General features: G+C 43.6%; 1 protein-coding gene across 1 annotated transcript in view; it reads right to left on the minus strand.

The window, feature by feature from the left end:
• The window catches only part of eda2r (ectodysplasin A2 receptor), a 30,581-nt gene extending 12,387 nt beyond the window's left edge, over window positions 1-18,194 (minus strand). Inside the window, exons 1-8 of the mRNA XM_078546278.1 lie at window positions 18,047-18,194; window positions 12,445-12,527; window positions 10,830-10,940; window positions 9,161-9,339; window positions 8,354-8,439; window positions 5,379-5,543; window positions 4,638-4,778; window positions 3,935-4,034 (exon numbers count right to left, since the gene is read on the minus strand). Of these exons, the coding sequence (XP_078402404.1) occupies window positions 3,935-4,034; window positions 4,638-4,778; window positions 5,379-5,543; window positions 8,354-8,439; window positions 9,161-9,339; window positions 10,830-10,940; window positions 12,445-12,489 (827 nt within the window). The 5' untranslated portion in view covers window positions 12,490-12,527; window positions 18,047-18,194. The remainder of the gene's footprint in view (window positions 1-3,934; window positions 4,035-4,637; window positions 4,779-5,378; window positions 5,544-8,353; window positions 8,440-9,160; window positions 9,340-10,829; window positions 10,941-12,444; window positions 12,528-18,046) is intronic.
• Between the last annotated feature and the right edge of the window lie 7,212 nt (window positions 18,195-25,406).

The raw sequence follows: 25,406 nt of genomic DNA on the forward strand, positions 1-25,406 counted from the left end.
CTGAGAGATAAGACCATAAGACATAGGAGAAGAAATTAGGCCATTCGGCCCATCGAGTCTGCTCTGCCATTCAATCATGGCTGATAAGTTTTTCAACCCCATTCTCCTGCCTTCTCCCCGTAACCTTTGATCCCCTTACCAATCAAGAACCTAATAAGATTAACTGTCATGTGGAAAGGCATGGACTAGTCAGGGATGGTCAGCATGGATTTGTTAAAGGAAGGTCTTGCCTCACAAATTTGATTGAATTCTTTGAGGAAGTGACAAGAAGGGTTGATGAAGATAGTACAGTGGATGTTGTGTACATGGATTTTAGCAAGGCATTTGACAAGGTCCTACATGGCAGATTGGTCAGGAAAGTAAAAGCCCATGGGATTTAGGGTAATGTTGCAAACTGGATAAAAGGTTGGCTTTGTAACAGGAAACAAAGGGTAATAGTCGATGGATGCCCTTGCGAATAGAAAGTTGTCTCAAGTGGTGTTCCACAGGGCTCGGTGTTAGAACCCTTGCTGTTTGTGTTATATATTAACGATCTGGACGTAAACGTGGGGGGCATGATTGGGAAATTTGCAGATGACACAAAGATTGGCCGAGTAGTGGATAATGTAGAGGATAGCCATAATCTCCAAAATGATATAGATGGGTTGGTGGAGTGGGCAGTAAAGCGGCAGATGGATTTTAACATAGAAAAGTGTGAGGTCATACATTTAGGGAGGTCAAACAGTTACAGGGATTACAAAATAAATGGGAATATACTAAGAGGGGCAGATGAAGTGAGAGATCTTGGTGTACAAGTACACAGGTCCCTGATGGCAGCAGTTCAAGTAGACAAGGTTGTAAAGAAGGCATATGGAATGCTCTCCTTCACTGGCAGAGGTATAGAATATAAAAGTAAGGATATAATCTTGGAATTGTATAAAACACTGGTGAGGCCACAACTGGAGTATTGTGTGCAGTTCTGGTCACCGCATTACAGGAAGGACGTAATAGCTCTGGAGAGAGTGCAGAGGAGGTTTACAAGAATGTCGCCAGGGTTAGAAAAGTGTAGCTACGAGGAGAGATTGGATAGGTTGGGGTTATTTTCCTTAGAACAAAGAAGGCTGAGAGGTGACTTGATTGAGGTGTACAAAATTATGAGAGGAATAGATAGAGTGGACAGGATAAAATTGTTTCCCTTGGTGGAGAATTCTAGAACCAGGGGACACAGATTCAAGATAAGTGGCAGAAGGTGTAGGGGGACATGAGGAAGAACTTTTTTACACAGAGGGTAGTGGGTGTCTGGAATTCGCTGCCCAAGTTGGTGGTAGAGGCAGAAACTTTAAACTCTTTTAAAAAGTACCTGGATCTGCACCTAAAGTGCTGTAAGCTGCAGGGCTATGGGCCGGGTGAAGAAAGGTAGGATTAGAAAGGACGCCTGGGTGTCCTCGGGCTGGCATGGACAAGATGGGCTGAAGGGCCTCCTTCTGTGCTGTAACTTTTCTATGGTTCTAAATCCCAAAAAGTGTTATCAATTTTATTTTCTCCCTGAAGAAAATGGAAAAAGCTCCTTTTCCTGGCTCAGTTTGGTAAACATACTACCTGGTGCGATATGGAGCCATAACACAGGGAGATCCCGAACTCCCATCACTCCTCTGTTCTGAGGTGGCTCATCTCCATAGCGATTTAAGGTGGGTGGAGGGAGCTGCCTGGCTAACGAAGGGAAAATCAGAATAATGCCAACTCCCAACTGATTCCTGTGTGTAGATGTCAGTCGAGGATAGGGTCATACTCAGCACCGCACCCCCCGCCCAAATCCCGAGTTGAGAAACCAGCTGACCTCATTATGACCAGTGTCACATCTGATATTTGAGGTATTGGGGCATGGCTGAAGTGTATAGAATCATACCCCAGCCTGTGTCAGTGTCCTCAGGGAAATCACACATCAAAAATAAGAGCTTGGTAATGAGCATTGAGAAAAAAAACATGGGAACCAGAATTCCTTGAACATTATGCTGACTATTGTGCAGGCATCCTGCATAATGGTGCCCTCCAAAGGAGATCCCGCCAGAAATTGTGGTGTCGGTGGAAGGCCACTCAATTATCCCATCTCTGGTGCCTGCCGAGCCCATGTAGCTGTGAACGACATTCCTGCATGCCATTAATGGGGGAAAGAGTGTTCATCAGGCTTTCCCCAGCCTCATCCTCCCCAGCCCAAGTAAGGCACTGATCGGCAATTTTTAAAAAAATGTTGGCTTTTTGTCCATTTGGAAGCCGCTATACCTCACCTCATGCACAGTGGTTGAATGTGTACTGTCGACAAGATTCACTGCAGCAAATCATCAAGACTTCTCAGACAGCACCTTCCAAACCCACAGCCACTGCCATCTTGAAGGACAAGAGCAGCTGATAGATGGGAACACCACCGCCTGGAAGTTCCCCTCCAAGTCATTCACCATCCAGACTTGGAAATATATCGCTGTTCCTTCACTGTCGCTGGGTCAAAATCCTGGAACTTCCTCCCTAACAGCACTGTGGGTGTACCTACACCACATGGACTGCAGCGGTTCAAGAAGGCAGCTCACCACCACCTTCTCAAGGGCAATTAGGGGTGGGCAATAAATACTGGCCTAGCCAGCGACGCCCACATCCCATGAGCGAATCAAAAAAAAAAGTACCGGCCTCCAAAGATATGCCAAACTACAGGAGTGGGAACCCTTGCCATAGGTAGTCTCTGCCCTTGGCTCCAGCCCCCTTAAAACACATGCTTTGTAAGGGGTGACCCAAGGTTCTGTTGATTATAAGGCGAATTGAAAACTCCTGGAAAGGAAGGAGGCCTGGTGCTAAATTATTAGGCCCCCGGGCAAGGGTGCTGGTTCCCTGGCTCCATCCCGTCCCCAAGCCATACTCCTGGAGGCGGGATGGGTGGGGGGGGTGGGGTGCGGGTGACGGGGCTACCCACCCTCAAACAGTGGTAGATAAACCACCCGATTTATGGTCAATTAAGACCTATTGTCATAGTCTGACTGGGATTTTCAAGTTGGCCTCAGCTCCCTGGAAGTGTTGGTGAACAATCCAACTGCCTGTTGGTGGCCACCCAGCAGCAGACTAGTGTGAGGGCCAGCACTGCAAGCAATCTTAGAGGCCCTCCCTGTCTGCCTGGCTTCAGCTACAGCCACCATGCTCAGGGATTTTTTTTTTTTAATTTTAAATTCAAAATAGTTGGAGAGAGGGCACCTCCATCTTGGAGCGCCCTCTCGCATTTCCTTCGAAAAGCCAGCTTCCGCTTCATCGGTGTTGAAGGGCCTCCTTTTGGCCCTCCAGCTTCAAGGACCCACCCACCACCCTTAAAAAGGATCGCGTCCACCCTCTGGCTGCTAACTGGTCAACTGAGGAACATCACAGGTGAGTGAATGTTCCCCACACAGTGCAGGCTACTGATCCCCATTGGAGCTCAGCGGCAGAGTCCGGAAGCCTCAAGGCAAAGTTGTGCCCCAGATCTTCGCTCTGTTTTCCATAGGGATTTTCTGGTCTCTCATAGGCGCTGTGCTAGGTGACTGATGGGATTAAAATTCCTTCGCAGTTCCATGTACTACATAGTCATTTTCTCAATTCGATTATTTGCAGTGGTTCCTAGGCAATGAGATGTATTTCTACTTCAAAAGGGTTATTATTAAAACAGGGACATATTAAAACAGAACACACTGGGAGATCAGCATTCCAATAACATTAAAGACCTATAAGAATTTTGATGGAAAATTAATTCCGCTCATGGTGCAATTCTGCGCAAACGAGCTTTTTAAAATCCCATTTGATCATTGTCTACACCTCCTCGGTGATTTAATGGATTCAAGTAATACAAATTACCAATTGCTTTGGGTTACAAGTTTAATTCATCTCTACCAGGTGATGTCATCCCAATGCACTCTGCTACAGAAAAGGAATTTTCCAAGTTTACCTCCTGCCTTGGTCTTGAGATTTTGATGGAGACGGATAGGCCACAAAACATGACCTTAAGGTACATGGTGCATCTTCAGGCTGAACCACATCTGCTGGTCCTGAGTGTAAAAATAAGACACAAGGGCTTACTGTACTGAAGTGACATTTTGCAGTTACATTGGCTGCTGGTGGCCAGAGATGCTAATTCTGTCAAATTTCCACTGCACCACAATCAGAAAATTGCAGGCCAGACAGTGGCACCAGGGACTTCTCCAAACAGAATTTCTCCTTTGCCCATCAGCAGACTCTCAGCGTTGCTACGATATAATTCAAGGGTTTCACGACACCTCCAGGGCCTGATTCAAATAGCTGCTCCTCATGTCTTGGCCCAGGCGGCCAGTGTAAGCTGGCTATTGAACAGTATGTCATCATATTGAGCGTGATCTTCCTTTTCATCAATGTCCACACAGATACACCTCCCAGCAGATGTTACTGAATAACAATCACGAGTGAGTGGTTTTCCCTTACACCAGCTCAAAGGCACAGGGCCCAGATGTTGTGCCACATGTTAATCTCATTTGAGATCATTTAACTCAGCACATTTCGGGCATCAATCCTGAGGCTTTCTTCTATTCATTTTTAATTTATTCTTTCGCAGGATGTGGGCATTGCTAGCCAGGCCACCTCCTGCTCCTGACGTTCTGGTGATGGGCTTCTCTTACCTGCGGGTTGTGCTGCATTCTTGCCAGCACCGGTCTTCTGACAGTGCATAATCAAAGCTTCAGTGCTTGTGTCATCCACCTGTCCCTCAGAATACGGAGATTCCACTCTGCACCTCTCAGGCGCTGGGGCTCTCAGGTGACCTGAAAGGTGAAGCGTTTGTATGAATCAACTCATGCCCAGTGGCACAGCAGCACCATGCATTCTGCTGAATTTCCAGCGGGCTGTACCAGCTGTAAAGTTTTTTTTTAAGTACTAGTGTTGAGAAGCTTAGGTGAAGGAACGTGGCTCAGTGCAGAAGATAAAAGACTTGCAAACGCTTTTCACAACCACTGGGTGCCCCAAAGTTTTACAGGCAATGTAACAGTTTTGAAGTGTCATCATTGTTGTGCATTACTAAGGGTTCAAAGGAGTAGAAAAGAAATCAAGATAAAACAAGAAATAGGGTGAGGAGGCAAAGCTAAGCTTGAGGTTTAATACACGATTGATTGTAAAGGATGGGGAGAGAGACCGACTGCTTAGAGGTCCTGGGAACTAACGCAGGAGAAAAGATGAAAAGAAGTCATTAAATATCGACTTCAACACAGTGAAGATTTTAGGATGAGGAAAAGCATGAAGAATAGTGTATTTGGGGCTTTATGAGGAACTGCCTCAGTGGTGAGAGAGCGACCACTGAGTCACAGCTGATACCAGTACAAAAACTTGCAGTGCGAGCAAACCCTGAGGTGAATAACTGTGATTACCATTGTTCTGCTTTTGTGTGATCAGCTTTCTGCAGTAGATGAAACAGAGGAGCAGGGTAGCCAGTAGAATCGTCGTCAGAGCACTACAGACCACGGCTACAAGGGCAGTGACATAGGGAGGAGGCTCAGAGTTCAGGACCCTCACCACGTTTGTTCTGGAAATACCTGTGAAGCAGAGAGAGGGGAAACTGTGGGAAATCCAAATGCAGAATGTTTATTCTTCAATTCTCTCAGCCTTCTACTGAGCCGACGATGCACGGCAGCATGGCTGATCATCAGTTCCAAGGGTGTCAGCATCATATATTACCTTGCCGAGTTTTGAAATTAACTGTTAACCGGCTATTAACCAACGAGGAGTGGGGACTGGTGGGCATTACTGTTGAATTGTATCTTTTCTTTAATCAGCACTTGCAAACACAAACGGGTAAATTCAGTGGGACTGGAGCATGCTCAGCTGGAGTATGGATTACAGAACTGATCCAGTGATCAATGCCCCCCTCAACTGAGACCCCTTAAAATGGTGGCTCTCACCTATACTTACCGACAGCCATTGAAAAGTAATCAATCCTTTCCTCCCTCGCCAGAAGACAATCGTAATATGGCCACTACAGATTGCACTGAGCTTCATTAACTCAGTTATAGACCAGGGACCGAGAAGTGAAATAAAAACATAAAATGCTGGAAAAACGCAGCAGGTCTGACAGCATCTGTGGAGAAAGAAACAGAGTTAATGTTTCGAAACGTTAACTCTTTTTCTCTCTCCACAGATGCTGCCAAACCTGCTGAGTTTTTATGTTTTTATTTCAGATTTCCGGCATCCGCAGTGTTTTGCTTTCATCGTTCAACTGAAGAGTTAGCCTTACTGTTCTGAACATTTACCCACTGAGGGAGTGTTGCTTGATCGGGATCATTTTCAAATCAGTTAACTTCATACTTAGGGAACGCTAAGGTCAGGTCTTACCAATTTCAGAGCAAGATCACAGGGAGGATCCAGCCCCACATCTGTGTCTGCTCCAAGTGACTGGTTGGAGGTGTCTGGGCGTTCAGGCAGGCTATCCATTCTGACAGCCAAGGTTAGTGCGCAGATATGTGCTGTAACCATTCTATGATTCCAACAGAGGTGTGTGTGGTAGGGGTTGCTGGAGGGGGGGGGGGGGGGGAATCTTTCCTATAAATATTAAAAAAACACAATGTGCTTATGTTCTTACAGATAGGATTTGATCAATGCTTTAAAAGATGTGCACTTTAAAAAGTGTAATTGATACAGCAGTCTAAGCACAGCAGACCTCTAACCATGCTGACAATTTCATTTTGGAATAATCATGTTGATACATTAGATGTCTCATGAATTTTCCTCCCTGCATTTTCAGCCATACAACTCAGGAGCCGTGTGCCAATGTGAACAACAGGGAGGTGGAACATGATGCCTGACTGCATGGTAAACTACCCTTTAACCTCATTTGATCATTATTTATGGGTTGGGATAGCACCAAGATTAAGCCATCTGAGAAGGATATTGGTTAGCTATTTCATATACTGCACTGTGATTTTTATGACCTCGCTCTTCAGTGGCCACGTTCTCGGTCCTTAAAGAACACTGTTCAAAAACATTGCGATTCTAAGGGCAGGATCGTCCCAGATTTTGTCCCACAAAGTGCGGCAGAGGGCGGGAAAAAAGTAGTTTTACCCGCCGGCCGCAATGGCGGGTTTGCGTGCTGTATCGTCCCATTCTTGCCTTATTAATTACGCAGCCACCAGAAACACGCCATCTCGGCTAGCGGGCGGCCTCTGATTTGCCCACCACACCGTTACCTCGCCACTTACTCAGGCAGGGTGTCATATTGAAACTGCTAATGACCAGGGGTGCTGCCAAGGCAAGGTAGACAAAATAAACCTCGAAGGCTCGAACGAAGTGCATCCCGCCAGGTGCACGTCACTTACGTACAGTTGTAAAGCACGTCAGCATGATCCAGCCTGGGTGGGGTGGGGGGGGGTGGGGGGGGGGGGGGGGATAATTCCGGCGAGCGGGGCTTATAATGAGATGCTAAAGTATTGAAATTAGGTTCCCGACAGGCAGCGGCAGGAAACGCAGCCCTCCATCGACGGGTGGAGCAGACAATCACAAACTGGATTCACAACGGCGCGAAGCCGATTTTTGGCCTTCTCACCATATTGCTCCACACCACCCCCCACCACACCCGCCATGATGCCCGATGCCGATGGCGCCGGAAAATCCCACTCTAAGTTTCTATTTTGGCAAAAAGAAATTCAATAGCTATGCAAGAAATATTTCCTGTTTCTATCAATAGTATTAGTTTAACTTTTTTTTGGATTTTCTCTGTCCCACGTATCACCCCTGGCAGACAGAATGGATGTACAACTTGTTCCCAGGGCTCTGCCAGTATCTCGCTATTAATAGTCACTGCAAAACATATGGTAGCGGTTTTCACTTGCTCCTTGTGGGGACTGACCTGACCTTTGTTTGACACTGGTCTGTCCTGTAATAGGGAGGTGAGATCAGAAGACTGATATGTGGGGGAATTGTAGACATGGATTTTCTGTTCCAATGTTCTACAGCACTTCACAATGTCACCACCCTACATTAGGCTTGCCATTCCTGGATTCTCCAGGAATTGAAAACTAATCTCCAGGATACTGCTTCAAGTGATCCAGGAGAATCATAGGCAGATTGAAAAGTCTTTGAGTGTTTATTACTTATAAAAATATTGCAGATGGGATAAAAAGTGATGTATCATCGGTGGGTGTTGGGGGGTATGGAAACCTTCAGAAGTACAGCCAGCCAGAGTTGGTAACCCAACCTACCAGCCCCCCAACACCACATCCCCTCTACCCCTCCAACCCTGCACTATGCATGGCTTCACACCATAAACCCTTGTAAGGTTTCCCACAACACTGGGGATTCCGAAAGTTCTCAAAGACATGTCAAAGACACGCAGTGAGAATCTATCACTTACACTGAGATTCACCGGGAGGAACTGGATCTGTGCAGGGAATGCACTCTGTGTCTGGTAACCCTCCGAGTCGGGTCTTCCTATAGAATCTGCAAGAAAGCAAAACAAAACAAAAAGGATTTACTGAGAAACCTCAGGAGAGGTCCAAGGTCCACAGCAAATTGACTAAACCCAAAGCTGAAACGGATGGAAGAAAATATAAGATTAACCAAAGAATAGTGATTAGATAATACTCGCCTAAACTTCTAAAAGCCTGGAGATTGGAAGAGAGAGCTTTGAGAAAGTTCCAGAAAAAAAAATTGCATTTACGATTTTACTAAATATAGCGGACAGAGAATGTTTTCATGAATACATTTATGTTCCAACCTGAATAAGTCCTCCACTCCCTGCTCTATTGTTGGGACAGTGCACAGGAACCTTACTCTGCAGCTGGCTATGTGAAACCTGTCCTTGAAACTGAGATTGTGTGCCCAAATTGGAAGGGAGTTCTGTTCTGCAGAATTGGCATTCCTCACTTGTTTAACTACAATTTAAAAATAAATAATATGCACTCTCTTAATCCTATGAGACTACCACCTAGTAATAAGTCCTATGTAATGATTGTTCTCCATGTAACATGAGCATAAACAGCCTGTAAGACTCACAATTAACTTACTGCTTCCTAATGCAGACTTGTTAAGAATTCATGAGATACATTTTCCTCTGTTTGGTGTTAGCCAAGATGTTGCCAAGTATAAAATGGATTACGTTAGTGAACACAGGGAAAATAAACCTCGAAGAACGGATGAAAGTCTCTGTCCTCACACTTACCCTGGCAAGCATTTCCCACACACAGCGTTACTGGACACTGTACAGTTCCTTTCTTGAATCCGATTCACAAGCGCACAAGAGAGACACAGTTTGCATTTCTGCTGTCCCCAGCTGTCCTTGAACCTCTTGGGTCTGCAGATAACACACTGTGCATCTGCCCCAACTCCAAAACCACAGTCCTGCAAGAATAATATTAACAATCATCAACTTAGTAAACTTCCAAATAAGGAGTTCTCAATGCAAAGGGTAATTCTACAGTCCTGGGCCTAGCACTGTTGAAGGGAGTGTGGGTCAGAGGTATTCCTCTTGTTTTCTGACCTGCCCTCTAAACTTAGCTGGGGAACTTGATGGGAACTCAGAACTATCCTTTTAGTTGAACTCGAGTCTCAATCCCTCCACAGGAAGTACAATGGATAGTAAGATAATGTTCCCAGACAAAATGTTATTGTTGCTCTTAAAAAAATTAATCGGTTTTCTCCCCTTTCTTCTGAAGGTGATTGCTCATGGTGTAAGATAGATCCATGAGCACAGGCAGCCACTTAGCACCTAGCCAAAATGACCATTATGTGCAAGACTGCATAATGAATCTGGCAGACAATTAGACCCTTTTGGGAGAAGTCATCAAAAACCTAACCTGATTCTTGTTATTTTCTGAAGCCCTAAGACAATGGTAGAGACCTCAAAGACAATGGGAGGCATATCACAAAACCACAAGCGCATTGCCTGCCCTTTGATATCAATGGACAGAAACACATAGTAACGATTTTGACAGATGGGCAGTGTGCAGGGGTCTCTGTCAGCAATGTAGTGCCTTGGAAAAATCTATGCCACGTAGTTCCCTTTTGAGCTTCTTCCATTCACAATCCCTTTTTTGAAAATGTCTTCAAATCTTTGGGACATTACAAGACTGAAGAGGAAGCTAGAAGAACACATGAAGGAGAAAGGAATAGAAGGATATATTGATAGATGAGATGATGTAGGGTGAGAGGAGGCTCATGTGGAGCATAAACACTGGCATGGGCCAGTTGGCGGAATGATCCATCTCTCTGCTTTAAATTCTGTGTCATTCTATGAAATTATCACTGTTATTGGAGTATTGGAAATGAGTATGCGGCATTGGCAAGATATGAAGGGTGGAGGTTTTCTCATGTTAATGTACACAAGTTGCCACCAGTCATCAGAATTGTGTTTGTATTCCTTCAGCATATTTCAGAGACCTGTATATTATGCAGTAAACATAAGGACTAATGATATCACTTTTAACAATTTACTTAATTTCCATTTTAAATGCTTCAAGCACTATAACAAAGACCCGCAGCACCCACTCAGAGGTGTACTCTCACACCACTTAACTAAAACAGGCAACTCACATCACATGTGTGACCCCACTTTAAGCAGCATGGTTTGATCCCTGGAATTGCATTAATAATATTAAAATGAATATTTAATTTGTAATCAAAGATGAATCTTTACTTTGTTAACACAGTTCAAGGGGTAAAGAACTGTAGACAATCTGCTCTTCCTTGGAAGCAACTCTCTTAAAGTAATCTTGCTATGCCCTCATGTCCTCCCTATCTCAAGTCAGTAGACTTCATCAGGCATTGTTAGTAGTTGTAAAGTGTCCACATCTTGAGTGGACGTATTGTTGGCTCGCTGTGCCATCTCATACCTTCGACAGTTCCATTCCAGGCCCACACTCTTTGCAAAATTTGCAGTTTCCATCGACATCCCAAAACTCATTCTCCCGGCAATCCTTCGCGCTGGTAAAAACACCAAGAAACTAAAGGAGCAGTCGGAAAGAACAAATTATAGATGTTATGCTGATGTACAGGTATGTCCTCGGCTCAAAGCCAGTACCCCGCTGTTTTATTTTTAAATGTTGTTTTAAGATTTCACACCGAGACAAAGCAAACAAGAGTAAAACAATTCTTTGACAGTGATGACAGCTCCAATTACAAAAACATCTAGCACTGGCATCTAACATGAGATGTGAAATCTAAGCAACAGTCACAAGGTCCCACTAGATTAAAAGCTCTTGAACTGAGCACAAGTACACTGGATGAACCAACACATACCAGCTGTTCCTGGGATCAACATAGAAAGTTTCACGATTCAGTCCAGGAACAACCATTGTGTGCATTTTATTTACAGGCTCAGTGGTAAATTTTGGCAATGATTCACAGGTCCATATTCAGTAAAATCTTTGCCCTGATTTTAACCCGACCAGCGAAGTGGCAGGGGGATTAAAATGGCAGCTGGGTGCTGGGTGGTGCATTTCCACAAGGTGACTCCACGCACTCTCCTCACCTCCCCACCATTTTAAATCTAGGTTTTTTTTTTGGAGCATCAATCCCACATGGCATTGGCAGGCTTCATAACTATTTAAATGTCAGTGTCCAATTTGGACCATGCTGTGCGGTGCGTGTACTGCACAGGCCGATGGAGCCGGCGGCAGCTGGCAGCAAGCCAGGAGAGGCTTGGGGATTTTCTTTTTAACAGGAATGTCATTTCATTAAAATTAGAGCTCATGCTTTCAATTGGGAGAGGAGAAATCCTTGGAACATAAGTGCAGGGTGCAGCAACGGATACAGGCAGCAGTCTGCACCCCCACTCCCCTAACAATCCCCACCTCACCCCAACCCGTGTGAAGCCCAACCCCTTTTAGCTATCTTGTCCCATTTTAGTTTCCCCCACACTGCCCCACTGACTCCCACCCTGTGTCAAGCGTCCAAGAGTGTATTTGAATATTGAGGAAGCCCCTCTGCCCACCCCACTGGCAGGTAACAGGTGGTCTAGACGTACCCAAAAACCCAGGGGTTAAAATGGCCGGGAAGGGGATCATGAACCCTTTGAGGAGTCAGCAAGTGTCATCCAGCTGCCTGCTTAATACATCTCCCCGGTAAACGGAGTTGCAGGGTTTAAAATCAGAGCTATAGTCACTGGAGAGAACACAAGGAAATGCTGTGATCACTCAGCATCCATGCAGAGAACAAACAAGGTGACATTCCCAGGGCTGATCTTTCTTCATAAATCTGGAATTCAATGATCCGAAAGTGCTCATATGTTGACGGTAGTGTATAAAAGACCAGTCCTGGAAACAACTTTCACTGTCACTTTGCATGGGGTGAGATGATTAAGCACTGGTAGCCACCACCCAGTAATGTCCAAAGGTCCTTGCTACATGTTATTTGGGAAAGTATCTTGTCTTTGCACTCGTTGTGCAACCAGCCTAGTACACCATTCAGTCTCGAATGTGAACAAGTTTGTAGCAGAGTAATACATACCAGAGAAAACAAAACAAGCTCCAATCTTGGTCCCATTTCCAACATTCTTTCCAAATATTCAAGAACCAATCAGGATGTTCAGCCTGCAAGTCAAACATGTAAATTTTCATACACATTTGGCAATTGGTAAAATGCAACTTTATTTTATGTACCAAGGTGCAGCATCATGATTAAGTACAGTGCAGGTAGGATTCCGCCCCTCCCTCCATGGGCTTCTGATCTCACCTGTGCTATGGGTCAGGTAAAAGCTCAGCATCATCCTGAGTCCTCCTGGACATCTTGCCAAGTGGCAATGAACCAAGTGAAACTGGTTAAGAAGCTAAACTTAGTTACCAGTCCTGTGTAACCTGTGACCTTTAACTCAACCACCTTTTCCTTCACTGAATGGTGTTTGATTTTTAAGGATAAGAGAAAATATGCAGTAAAATGTGGTATAAAGGGTTAACAGATGGGATATGCGAATGTATGACATGGATGATAATGTACTACTGACATCAGTTAGTCATGTTTTAGACTCTAAGGACTGAGAGAGAGAGAGAGAGAGAGCAACAAGCCTACTCTGTAACCTGTTTAGATGTAGCACTAATAAACAACTGTTAAGCAGATACCAGAGTACGACTGCAATCTGTCTACTAACCAAGTACCATGCCTAGAGTCTATAGACAGAAGGGCCATCACAGCACGTCAGTAGCAGGAGTGGAGACATAGATGTAAAAAATACACTGATGTTATTGAAGGAACCACAGAGTGAAGGAAAACTTAATAGCAGCTTGTACTTACAAATTGACGGAAGGGGGCACACTCGAGAGAGGTATTGATGACCATACCTGGTGAGCAGTCCCTGCCCCTACCCCATTGGTTTTACTGTCTTGAGGGCCGACAGAGAGTCCAGCAGCATTGTATAAAGGATTAACAGGTGGGTTATTCTAATGTATGATGTGGACGATGATGTGTCAGTGACATTAGTCAGTCATGTGTTAGGCTGGAGGAAGGCTGGAACACCATGCCTAGGAGCAACATGCCTACTCTGCAACCTGTTTAGATGTAGTACTAATAAACAAGTGTTAAGCAGATACCAGAATATGACTGCAGCCTGTCTACTAACCAAGCACCACACCTAGAGTCCACAGACTGAAGGACCATCACAGAACCTAAAGTTCATCAGTGTGGGATCTGTTTTTGTATAGCAAGGAGAAATATTTTGTGAAGCTCCTTAAGGCAAGGGGAGTAGAGTTAGGAACAGGTGGTTGTTCTGTAATTTTAGATGATCAATAGAACACTTGCTCAGCCAAGTCCATCATTGTAATATTTGTTAAAAAGTGGTGGCGACAGCATCCAGTGAAATTCATCACTGTAGGATTTAAAAATGAAAACTCATTCTGTAAAAGCAAGGGGAGAGTTCAAGTAAATGTTCGACATAGATAGACCACAGGAAAAAAACACATCTACCAATGCCATTAAATTCAGCACAGAGAATAGCCATTTACAATATCAGTCAGTTAACAAAAACACCGACAACTTCTCAACTAAAATTATCCCTCACTTCCTAATTCTGTCTATTTGGTTTTTCAATTTATCATTGATTGGCCCTTTCCTTGGTTATTTTTAAACTACATTTTCCTCAAAAATCATTTACTTAAAACCAAGTTTCCTATATTGTGTAGTTTAAAGATTATAAGCTTTAGGGTATCACAGGATTTTACAGCACAGGAGGCCAATCGATTCATTGAGTCCATGCCAGCTCTTTGCTAGAGCAAACCAAAGCTAATTCCACATCCTGCTCTCTTCTCAATCTTCTTTTTGTCCCTCTGCTTCAAATATTTATCAAATTTTCTCTTAAGGTGCAGTAGCCTCTACCTCAACCAATTCCTATATCAAAGGAATCTGTGCCTCAACAACTTGCTGCTTAAAAGAAATTCCTCCTGAACCCTCCCTTCACATGGTGACAAATTGAACTTATGACCTGAAGAAGGGTCATGCAGACTTGAAACGTTAACTCTTTTTCTCCCTCCACAGATGCTGTCAGACCTGCTGAGTTTTTCCAACATCTTCTGTTTTTATTTCAGCTTTCCAGCAACTGCAGTATTTTGCTTTTATGTTAATGAATTTATGATCTCTCATCACTGCACTCCCAAAGGAAACATTCATTCCATAGTTACTCTAATAAAACCCTCCATATTTTAAAAAACCTCTATTAAATCTCCTCATAACCTTCTCAGCTCTCATGGAAATAGTCCTAATGTTCCAAGTCTGATAACTAGTTTCACATCACTGGTGTCACCCTAGTTACATTTAGAAACGAAGCCAAAATAAAGTCTAAGATAAAATTGAAGCTTTGCACATCATGTTGGAAGACAATGTAAGCTATATTAGATGATTTGTTTTATTATGCAACTTTTACAACAAGGTATCGTATTTCTTTTAAGCATCATGTTTTTCTTGGCTTTGTCCACTTCATGGATGTGGTCAGGCTATCATTGCAGAACGGGCATGGTTAAACTCCAATGAATTTATTTCTTGCCTCTCTGTGATGCGGCCACCTTTAGTCCAATTTTAACCCTGCTCACCTGACGGCAACAGAGTGAGGCCAGAGGTTATAACAACAGCAGGGTATTTACTGCTGCGTTCCAATTATGCTCCTCCCTCCTGCCATTTAAACCACATACTTTCCACAGGTGGCTTTAACATTGGCGACAGGCAGGGAAGGGGGTCCCATAAGTAGATTTAAGTCAGGCCACAATGACAACTTTGCCACAATTTTTACTAAGAATCACATCTAGTGTTGAAGCAGTTAGCAAGCAGATCTGGGGGCAAGGGGATGGGGGGCGGGGGGGGGGCGCAGAAAATGAATCCATTTTCTCTGTTCAATCCAGTTCAGATGAAAGGGTCAACATCTGAAACACTAACTCTGTTTTTCTCTCCACAGGTGCTGCCAGACCTGCTGGGTCTTTCCAGCATTTTCTGTTTTGTTTTTATGCCAGACACCATTCCTTTAGGTTCCTGACGGGTGGTTCCTACAGCCAGAAATTCTGTTCCCAACTGCCAGCCAGTTAACACTTCCCACGGGTGTTGAGCAGAAGACGAACTGGGCCCATTCAGATGAGGTTGAGGAGTTAAAATCACTCTTGACATGATGGAGGCTAGGCGTCCACCTGATTTGCATTTAAGGGTTAAAATCGGAACAATGACAACTTATATTTATATTGGCAGCTGTAACGCAATGATACGTCCCAAGGACATTCACAGGGAGCATTATAAAACAAAGTATAACACTGAGCAACATATGGATATATTTGGTCAGATGACCAAAACATTGGATTTTAAGGTGCATCTTAAAGGGGGAAAAGAGGGTTTGTTTTCCTTTATTCTTTCATGTGTTGTGGGTGTCACAGGCAAGGCTAGCATTTGTTACCCATCCCTAATTGCCCTAGAACTGACCTTGCTAGGTCATTTCAGAAGGCAGTTAGGAGTCAACCACATTGGGGTCATACGTAGGCCAGACCAGGTAAGGATGGTAGATTTCCTTCACCAAAGGACATTGGTGAACCAGATGGGTTTTTATGACCATCAATGATAGCTTCATGGTCACCATTACTGAGACTAGCTTTCAATTCCACATTTATTCACTGAATTCAAATTCCATGGCTGCCAGTGGGATTTGAACCTCTATCCCCAGAGCATTGGCCTGGGTCCCTGGATTACTAGTCCAGTGACATTACCACTACACCACCCTCACCCCCTGGTAGACAAAGACAGAGAGGTTTAAGGAGGGTATTCCAGAGCTTAGGACCTAGGTAATTGGAGGTATGATGACCAATGATGGAGCAATTAAAATTGGCGATGCTCAAGAAGCCAGAATGAGATAAGCACAGATATCCGGGAGGGTTGTACAAATGGAGGAGATTACGGAGATCGGAATGGGTGAGGCCATGGAGAGACTTTGAAATCAAGACATTGATGCAAGAGTCCTGGTCAAGCAAAGATATAGAAAACATTTACCTGCTCATGTTCGAGCTGGAACAAAATATCAGCAAGAGCAGGTATGGAGTGTCAGTTGGCTTCAGGTCAGTCTAACCATCCAGGAGTATGGCACACGCCCACAGGTAGTGCAGAGGGACTGCAAGTTTGAGCTGATCTCATGCCTCAAATCTCTCAGCAAGTATAGTGAGGACACAAAAAGCCAATGCAAAAATAGAATCTAATTTTGCCATCTCGCCAAGACCAGCAGAACGAATGGCGCAAGGCAGCATAAGGGCCATACTAATGCACCAGGTGGTTGGGGTCTACTTTAACCTCTGCTGCTGGCAGCATTGCTAGTGAATAGAGCATTCGCGTACCTGTCCCAGCCTCTAGAGACAGAAGGCAAATGACCCAGGGGGCTGGGGATGGGATGAAAATAGGGCAAGTTCTCATCCCGCCCTACAACCCTCAGAGATCCTGCACTCCACCAATTCTGGCCTTTTGCATATCCCTGATTTTAATCGCTGCAACTCTGCTGGCTATAATCAGCTGCCTAGACTCTAAGCTCTGTATTTCCCTCCCAAAATCTCTCTGCCCCTCGAACTCTCTTCCCTCTTTCAAGATGCTTCTTCAAACCTACCTCTTTGACCGAACTCCTGGTCACCTCTCCGAATATTTACTTAGATGGCTGGGTGTAAAATTTTGTCTGATAACACTGCTCTGAAGCTCCTTGGGACGTTTCACTAGGTCGAAGTGCTATATAAATCCAAGGTGTTAAAACACTATGAAAAATAGGTTTGTGCAGAGAGAAAACCGCCCATCCATACCACACTGGACAAGCACGAGGAGTCTAATTAATTCTGCAAGTTTATTAAATCTATGGGGACCGTGTAACGCTCCCTATCCATCCTTGTCAAGGGTTATGAAGTTAAATCTCCTCCGCCGATTACACAATTAATCAGAACCTTTCGAGGACATTAAAACCCCGCAGCATTATATCCAATACTCGAACCCCCTTCAGACTGGGAAAAAGTAGTAAAAGTCAGCGGCGAGTTTTGTTTTTCCTGGTCTATTCCCACTCTGTACATGTCTCGACATGTCCACCTCCACACTGCATATAGGAGTTCCGGAAAAATAAAAGGATCGAATTCAAACCCATACCTCCCGTTTATTTTAACAAATTATACGCGTGCAAAACAACCAGTCACTGATAGATAAATACCAAGTTACGACGAAATGTCGCTTTTCTTTGAATAAATCCAGCTGTTTTGCAGGATAATTGCCGAGGGACCACATTAAATCAGTCTGATGTCGCCGCATAAACCTGCACAATATCTAACAGGTCGTGGCTTGGAATTCGAATTTGTTAATCGGTTCAAAAACCACAAGTAGGAAATTTACGAAATATTTATACTCATTGGCAAAGCCTTGGTCAAATATGATTCTTTCCTGGGTTTGAATGCTTTGATTGTTTTTTTGATCTCTTTGCCAGGCAATAAGAGACGTATTCAACATTAATATAGATTTACACTGGTTTTGAAATTGCGAATCACTCCTTAAGCTGTACGAATGTAAATATTATTTTATGCAAAGCTGTGAATTAACTCCTGATCTCTCTCTCTCTCTCCGTCTATCTCGTTACCTTGTCCAGTTCACACACCCGGAACGTACTGAGTACTTGCAGTCATCAAATCTTTAAACCTGTACTTGACTCACTCCCGGGTAAAGTTTGGGGCCAGGATTCAGGCGGAATTTTTAATTCCTTTCCTGCTCGCAGGCACAACAACCCCACCCCTCCTCCTTGCTGATTGGTGCGAGGCCCCTCCGTTAACCCTTTGTGAGCATTGCACCGTCGCTTTCATCGTCGGGACGGTTCCTCTTGGTGGCTTCGACTCCTGAAGGAGTTTACGAAACTGTACTCCCGCCCACCCACCCACCCAAAAAATTACCAGGTCTAATCTGGAGCCTTTGCTGATAAAACTAATCTCAGTCTGGGCACTCAGAGAAAAGCTTTGCATCACCCCCTGGTCTTTGTGAGTGAAAGTGCTTTGCAGCCAACAAAGTACCTTTGTAGCGTTATCATTGTACCTTTGTGCACACCAAGGTCTCACAAAGGGCACTGTGATACTAACCTAATCATCTCATTTTAATGAGGTCGAGTTAAGGAGAACCCAGCCACCTGTGCCTGGCTATCAGCTGTAGCACTTTTGCCTCTGAACCACAAGGTTTCAGGTTCAAATCCTAGCCCTGCGCTTGAGTACATAAAAATCACTACATACACTCTGGGGGAGCGCTGCACTGTTGGATGTGCTGTCTTTTGGATGAGACATTAAAGTTCCCACCTGCCATTTCAGGTGGATGTAAAAGATCCCATGTAACTATTTCAATGAAGGGCAGGGGAATTACCCCTGGTGTCCTGGCCAATATTTATCCCTCAATCAACATCACTAGAAGAGACTTTCTGGTCATCATCGCATTGTTAACTGCAGTGATCAATGGAATATGGATGTTGGTCTGTGATGCTGACACAGCTGAAGTAGAAGGCAAGCCAACGTGTATTGGTGTCAGTCCCCAGCCCAGGTAAATGGGGAGGTTAGCAACAGGAAGGTCATCTGGCTGTAAAACCACCCACCAAAACCCATAATGATGGTTGGTATGAATGGAAGTGTAGGGTTATAAATTAACATTGTGAAGACCCCATATAGCATGGATAAAGCTGAACAAGAGAGAGACAAAGAGAGTGATGTTGGTTGAGGAAGAAATATTGGCCAGGATATTGGAAAAAAAAACTGTCCTGCTCTTGAGTATTGCTGAAAAAAGAGATATGCTGTCAACGCTTTTCATCTTGCACTCATTAGGACAGACACAAGAATTCCAAATTTCAAAGGGAACAACAATTTATACTGCATGAGAAAAGGGTAATTTGTTGGCAAATGGACCCTGATTGGTTGACACATTGTCATGGAGAATGTATCAAGGAACAGCTATCTCCCAAGCTTTTGTTTAAATTCAAAAATGCTAAGTTGCCTCTGATTGGGTGATGTGTTGCCATGGGGACTGCACCAAGGAACAGTTATCGCCCATGTCCCCAAAGTATGATGATAGATTTGGAAAAGACTTGATAGAACTGTGTAAAATTATGAAGCAGTGAATAATTCCAGCGATTGTGTGATCTAGGACAGGGGGAGGCATAAATGTAAGAGACTCAGTATATAGAGCAGGAGAAATTTGGGTTGTGAGGATGTGGAATGAACTATCAGAGTTCTTGATTGCAGCCAAGATCATGTCAACATTTAAGAATATCTTAGAAAAGTGGTTGAATAAAATGGGAGATGAAGGGACCTGAGAACAGGGCAGGTAGGGGATTAGAACAATTACGCATGTGAAGGTTTAACATCAATTCAGACTGGAATGGCCAAACAGCCTGTGTCTGTACAGTGATTGCTCTGTATTTGAACTTTGTACTCAGGTGCTGGGGAGAAAAAGACAGGCTCGGACTGAACATTATCCAATGATGCCAGCTAGAAACTGGGTGAGAACAGGATTGGGCTCATGAAGGACTACAGGATAGAATAGACCCACTCATTGCCTGGGCACATGCATGAAGAAGGAGCAAGTGCATGAAGCATAAGGGATTGGCACTTGTGGTATTGTGGTACCCCAGCAAGTATAAGAATAGCTCTGCCTTCAGGATAGAAAGGGGTTGGTAATGAGCACAATTAAGGCATGGGGTAGTACTTTGCACATTGCCTTTGTAGTTCAACACAGGGTGGAGTAGAGTGGTGGGGGTGTGGGGCAGAGAAAGAAGGGAGAGGAGCTGGACTATTGTGGTTATATAGAAGTGACACATTGCTGCTCAGGTTTATGTGATTTACAGCAATATATTGTGCTTGCAAATAAATAAATGTTTGTTGAATACTTTATCACAAAAAATGTACACTGCTTATTTCATGAAACTCTTAAGAACCTGGATACAGCAGTCTAATGCAGATTGCAGTATTGATAATATATTAATACCTTTAAAACAGACACAGAGTTCCCAAACCACCACAATATCTTTTTCCTATAACCTGCACAATTGCTTCCAATATTTCCTATAAATGCCCATCCAATTTCCTGTCAGTAACAGTGTAAATGAAAACATACACAAACATTGAAACAGTAATGCTGAAACAGTGAAATTGCTCTGGTAGTAAATTTTGCCAGATAACGAATAAGTGACAGGATAAGTGGGTGAATTAGTCACTGTCCATTCATTTCTGAAGATCTGGGTGTCATCCTGTAGGGGTGTAAATGTTTTTCAGTCCATAAGGGCTCAATGAGAAAAAAGTTTGTCCATTGTCAGATTAGATCCTAATAGCTCTCTCAATCACTCAGTTGCTAAAGTCACTGCTAAGTCATATGGGCCACATTCAAATTCTAGTGTGTGCTGACTTACTGATCTCAGTCAGACCAACTGCAAGTAAGGTCACTATAATTGAATGTAGCATAACAGGACTAGGGAGGAGAAATAGTATTACTATCAGGCACTGTGAAGGCATATATGAAAGTTACAGGAGGACAGGATCAATACAATACCCTGATTGGCAAATTAGACTGCTGGTCCTCACTGTTTAATATTACACATGAAGATTGGTTACTTGGGTGAGGTACCACAAGGAAGCTGATTTCCATGGAACTGAGTATCTTACAGATGAGATGTTAAATTGTGGCCTATCTGCGTTTTTAGGTGGATGTACAAGTTCCCATCGCACTATTTCAAAGAAGAGCAGGGGAGTTATCCCTGGTATCCTGGCCAATATTTATCCCTCAACCAGCATTCCAGCATCATTAAAACAGATGATCTATTCATAATCACATTGCTGTTTGTGGGAGCTTGCTGTGAACAAATTGACTGCTGTGTTCCCTACATTACAACAGTGGCTGCACTTCAAAAATACTCCCTTGGCTGTAAAGCACTTTGGATATCCTGGCATCATTAAAAATGCTATATCAGTTCAAGATTTTCTTTATACCCTGTAAAGTGCTTTGAGACGTTCAGTGGTTGTAAACGGTACTTTATAATTGCAAGGTTCTTTCTGCATCATGGCATCATCCTTTTGGCTGCCAGAAAGGAAAGGGAAAGCTGGAAAGACAAATGCATTTCTGGGACAAGGCATAGTGTTCACCAGAGTTTTATCTTGGAGTGGGCTGCGGGGTGTGGGAAGTATGGGCTGGTGAAGAGAGAGGAGCCGTGAGTTACTTTTGTCACACTTAAGTATGATGGCTATTCATGTGATTTACATCGTAACATTACATGCTCACAAAGAAATGAATGTTTGCTGTATTGTTTATCATGAAGATGAGGATAAATTGCTCTTTAATACTACTTATAAGAGCCTTGGCACATTGCTGGAGCATGGATTGCTGTTAATGTGATAACACTTTCAGAGCCTCTCGAACCCAAAGTCCAAATCATGAACAGATTTTCCCTATGGGCTGTCTAGTTGTTCTCAGTCTGTTTCTGATAAATGCTGAGGCAGTTTACTGTCTATTGTCCTCTGAACACATTTAGGAGTCTTGAAGCAATGTAAGTCCACCAATATTAAACTTGCCAAATTATGAAGAAATAACAAGTCCAAGTGGTAGACTAGGTTGGACATTTACCTTCCCCTTCTGAGATCTGGTTTTAAATTTATCTCGGGCTGATAGATTGAAGGTCTTCCCTGTTTTGGATTGTTAAAGGCGCCAAGAGAAATGAGCAAGAGTGGTTTCAAATAAGTTTGTCATTTTCTTATAACCAGTTTTTTTTGCAAGAAATGGGGATTGGTTCAAAGAACCTAATCACAGGCTCTTATGTGAAGGATCTGGGTCATTGCAAGTGGAGGTTCTGACCTTGCCCACCCCTGATAAATTCATCAAGGAAGCCATGACAGAAATTTGCAGTGTCAAACCCGAAAAGATAGCAACAGCTCTGTCAGAGGCTGTTGGGCTTACCGCTGCCATGAATTTTTATGCTGTTGGTCCTTCCAAGTAGCAGCAAGAGGTATTCAGGCCTGAAAACCCATGAATCCAGCCTACTGCCATACGGGAAACTTCAGTCTCACAATTACCTTATGTGCTCGGTTCTATTTGAATTCCCAATTCAAGTCATTTTCACATAGTTGGCAGGCTGCTGTGCCAGTTTTAAGTGCAGCTGAAGGGCACACTAGGTGAAAATAAAGTAAAATACACACAACCACTTGCAAAGCCAGCATAACCAGCAGAAATGATGTATAGAGCTCAAAGTGCCCCTTTCCAGATAAGCCACTTCCGCACTGTCTATGCTGCCTGTTCTCTGCTCATGCCCTGAATCTTCAGACAGATTGGTCAATCAGTTTCAGATGGGTTCTTTCTCATTGATATAAAATACTGTATGTCTGCATCATGCAAATGCACAGTATGTCTGAGTCTACAGAAATGGACGAACAGGAATTCTAATTACCACAACTTCTATTTCTAATTCTGTAATATCAGGAAAGGGGAGAGATGCAAGAACCACCTGCCCTCGATGACTCAGGGGACCCGAGTCTAACCTACATGTGACACTAGTCACACGCTGCACTGTCAACTCTTGAAGTCATCAGGGCAACTATGGATGGGAAATGCATACTATCTTGTCAGTGTTGCTCACATCCCAAGAATAATGTTACAGTCCCAGCTGATGTTAATACTGGACAAATCAGATCCCAAAGCGAAACCTGGCTTGATAGATCCTAACTTTGTTTTTTTTTAGAAACTGTGGAGGAAATTAATGAACAAATTCACAGGAGTCTGCTGATGAACTTTTAACATAAAGAAGGAAATGTTTATTAAACAAGAAAAAGAACTATATTACATGAGACAAAAAGGTTGAAAAAATTTCAATACAAACCCCAATAAGTGATTCAAATCACAATATTCCTTCACCCCAATTATACCTTGACAGATACCTATAAATTTGTAAAGATAACACAATTAACAATATTTATCTTATACTCTAATATTCAGGGTTAGTATACGATACATGTGAACTGACAGGTAAACTCTGGTCAGACACACCACACCCCAAAATGAATGACACATGCCACCAAAACAGATTTCATAGATTTCTCATCAACTCCCCCAGATGCTTGTTATATCGTGAGCCAACTGGTCTCACTGAAACTCTATCTTTCTCAAGAGGGCTTCAAATCTCCACACTCAAAGAACTTGCCTTGGAATTCTCTCCCAAACATCAGTTCCACTCAGACACCTTCAACAGGGATCCACCTCCAGGGTTTCAATCTTGCCTTCCAATGTTCCTTCCCCCTGGATCTCCGTGTACCTTCAAGCTTCACCTTCCAAACACACTTTCAGATTTTTGGCCATGCAAAGCCGAACACTACTGCTCCAAAGGCCCGCTGTAGGGAGTCACCAACTTTCGGCTGCTCCTTGGATCATCTGGCTTCTCTAAAGCCCACTTTGCTTCAAACCTGCCCCCACAGCTTTCTCCTTAACTTGGAGCCAACTGCTCTGCTCCTTTCTCTCAACTTTGTTTCACAGGATCTATTTCTGATCTCTGTCCTAGGACTGTCTTCTGGGATCTGTTTTTGATCCCTGCCTTTGTCCCTGTCTGGGACGTTCTCCCTCTGCCCTGCTCCGTGGGACAGGTTCTCTTGAATGGTGATGGTGATTCTGTTCAGGTCACCTGACGCCCAGTTTCACGCTGTTTCACTTTTCTTCTTTATCTTCTGCGCAAGTCCACAGGACTGGTTTTCAGATCTAAAGAGCTAAAGAAATGAACTGCGCATGTGTGCAGGACTGGTTCCGACCTGAAGACAAAAGAAACCACTATCTGCACATGTGCGGCCACGTCATGGCCAGCGCATGTGTAGCAGGCCCAAGCCCCACTAGAAACTGTAGATCCTGGCCTCCAAACCGCCCATCTCCGACTGCCTCACCAATGATGACAGACTATTACCAGATTTTCTGGCCATATAGGTCGGCAAGTCCCAGAGATGCAGCAATAGTGGCATCTAACTGGTGAGATCATGATTTGCAGTTACCATATTTCCATTGTGATCATAAAGCATTTTCACACTATGCACAGTCTGGCTAATCTTCCAGTTCATACTTGTGCATTTGAGCCCAGTGACTAAATGAACATGTGTTGAAAGTAGCATTACTAATAGAGTCTATATCAAGTCCTGTTTCATCGACAAGATGCCAGATTTTCTATATTTCCTTGCCACACTTTCTCTGCCCTCTCTATCAATCTCTTCACAGAATCTCTCTTTCTCACTCTCTGCCTCAATTTTCCTCTCCCTTCTTTTCTTCTCACTTTGACTCCCCCTCATTTTGGTTTGTTATTCTCTTGCTGGTCTCCCACCACAATTTCCACACTTGGAAAACTCCCAGAAGTAGTGTTATCAAATGAAGCTTTAAAATAGTTATATCAAATTCCTCTACCCACTTTTAGCGCAGTTATAAACCGTTTTTTTATAAAAAAAACAGTAGAGTGGGTCATTTCAATCTGTGTATGGTAGCACCACTCAGTAATTTTCAGGTCTAAATTGCTTCCAACCTGGCAATCTCTCTGGTGCTCTCTAACTTTCTCCCCATCTTCCTCTCCCTTTCTCTCTCCCTTTGGTTTTCTGTCTCTCTCACTGTGTTTCTATATAGTTATTCCAGCGAAGGGGAATGGAGAATCTGCACCTTTACCTTACTAAGGGGTAGAATAAGTAACCATGTGTCTTTAGCAGAAAATAGTGATGAAACGATAATCTGAGTTCTCATTTAACAGAAGGTTCACAGCCCTGGCATGAATTGATATGCACTTCAAAAGCTAATATGGAATCATGTGCAGTCAAAATGTGGGCCCTCTTAATGGTGCGTGATGCACCATATTAATTGTTTGAGTCTACAGTGAAATATCATTTTACAAATCAGCACTATCTAATTATACAAACAGGGAATCAGATTTATAAAATAACTGATAAGTTTTTTACAGGCTCAGGTCGCAG

The sequence above is a fragment of the Cetorhinus maximus genome, chromosome 8 (genome assembly GCF_964194155.1).
Source record: "Cetorhinus maximus chromosome 8, sCetMax3.hap1.1, whole genome shotgun sequence".
In the NCBI taxonomy this organism is placed as follows: Eukaryota; Metazoa; Chordata; class Chondrichthyes; order Lamniformes; family Cetorhinidae; genus Cetorhinus; species Cetorhinus maximus.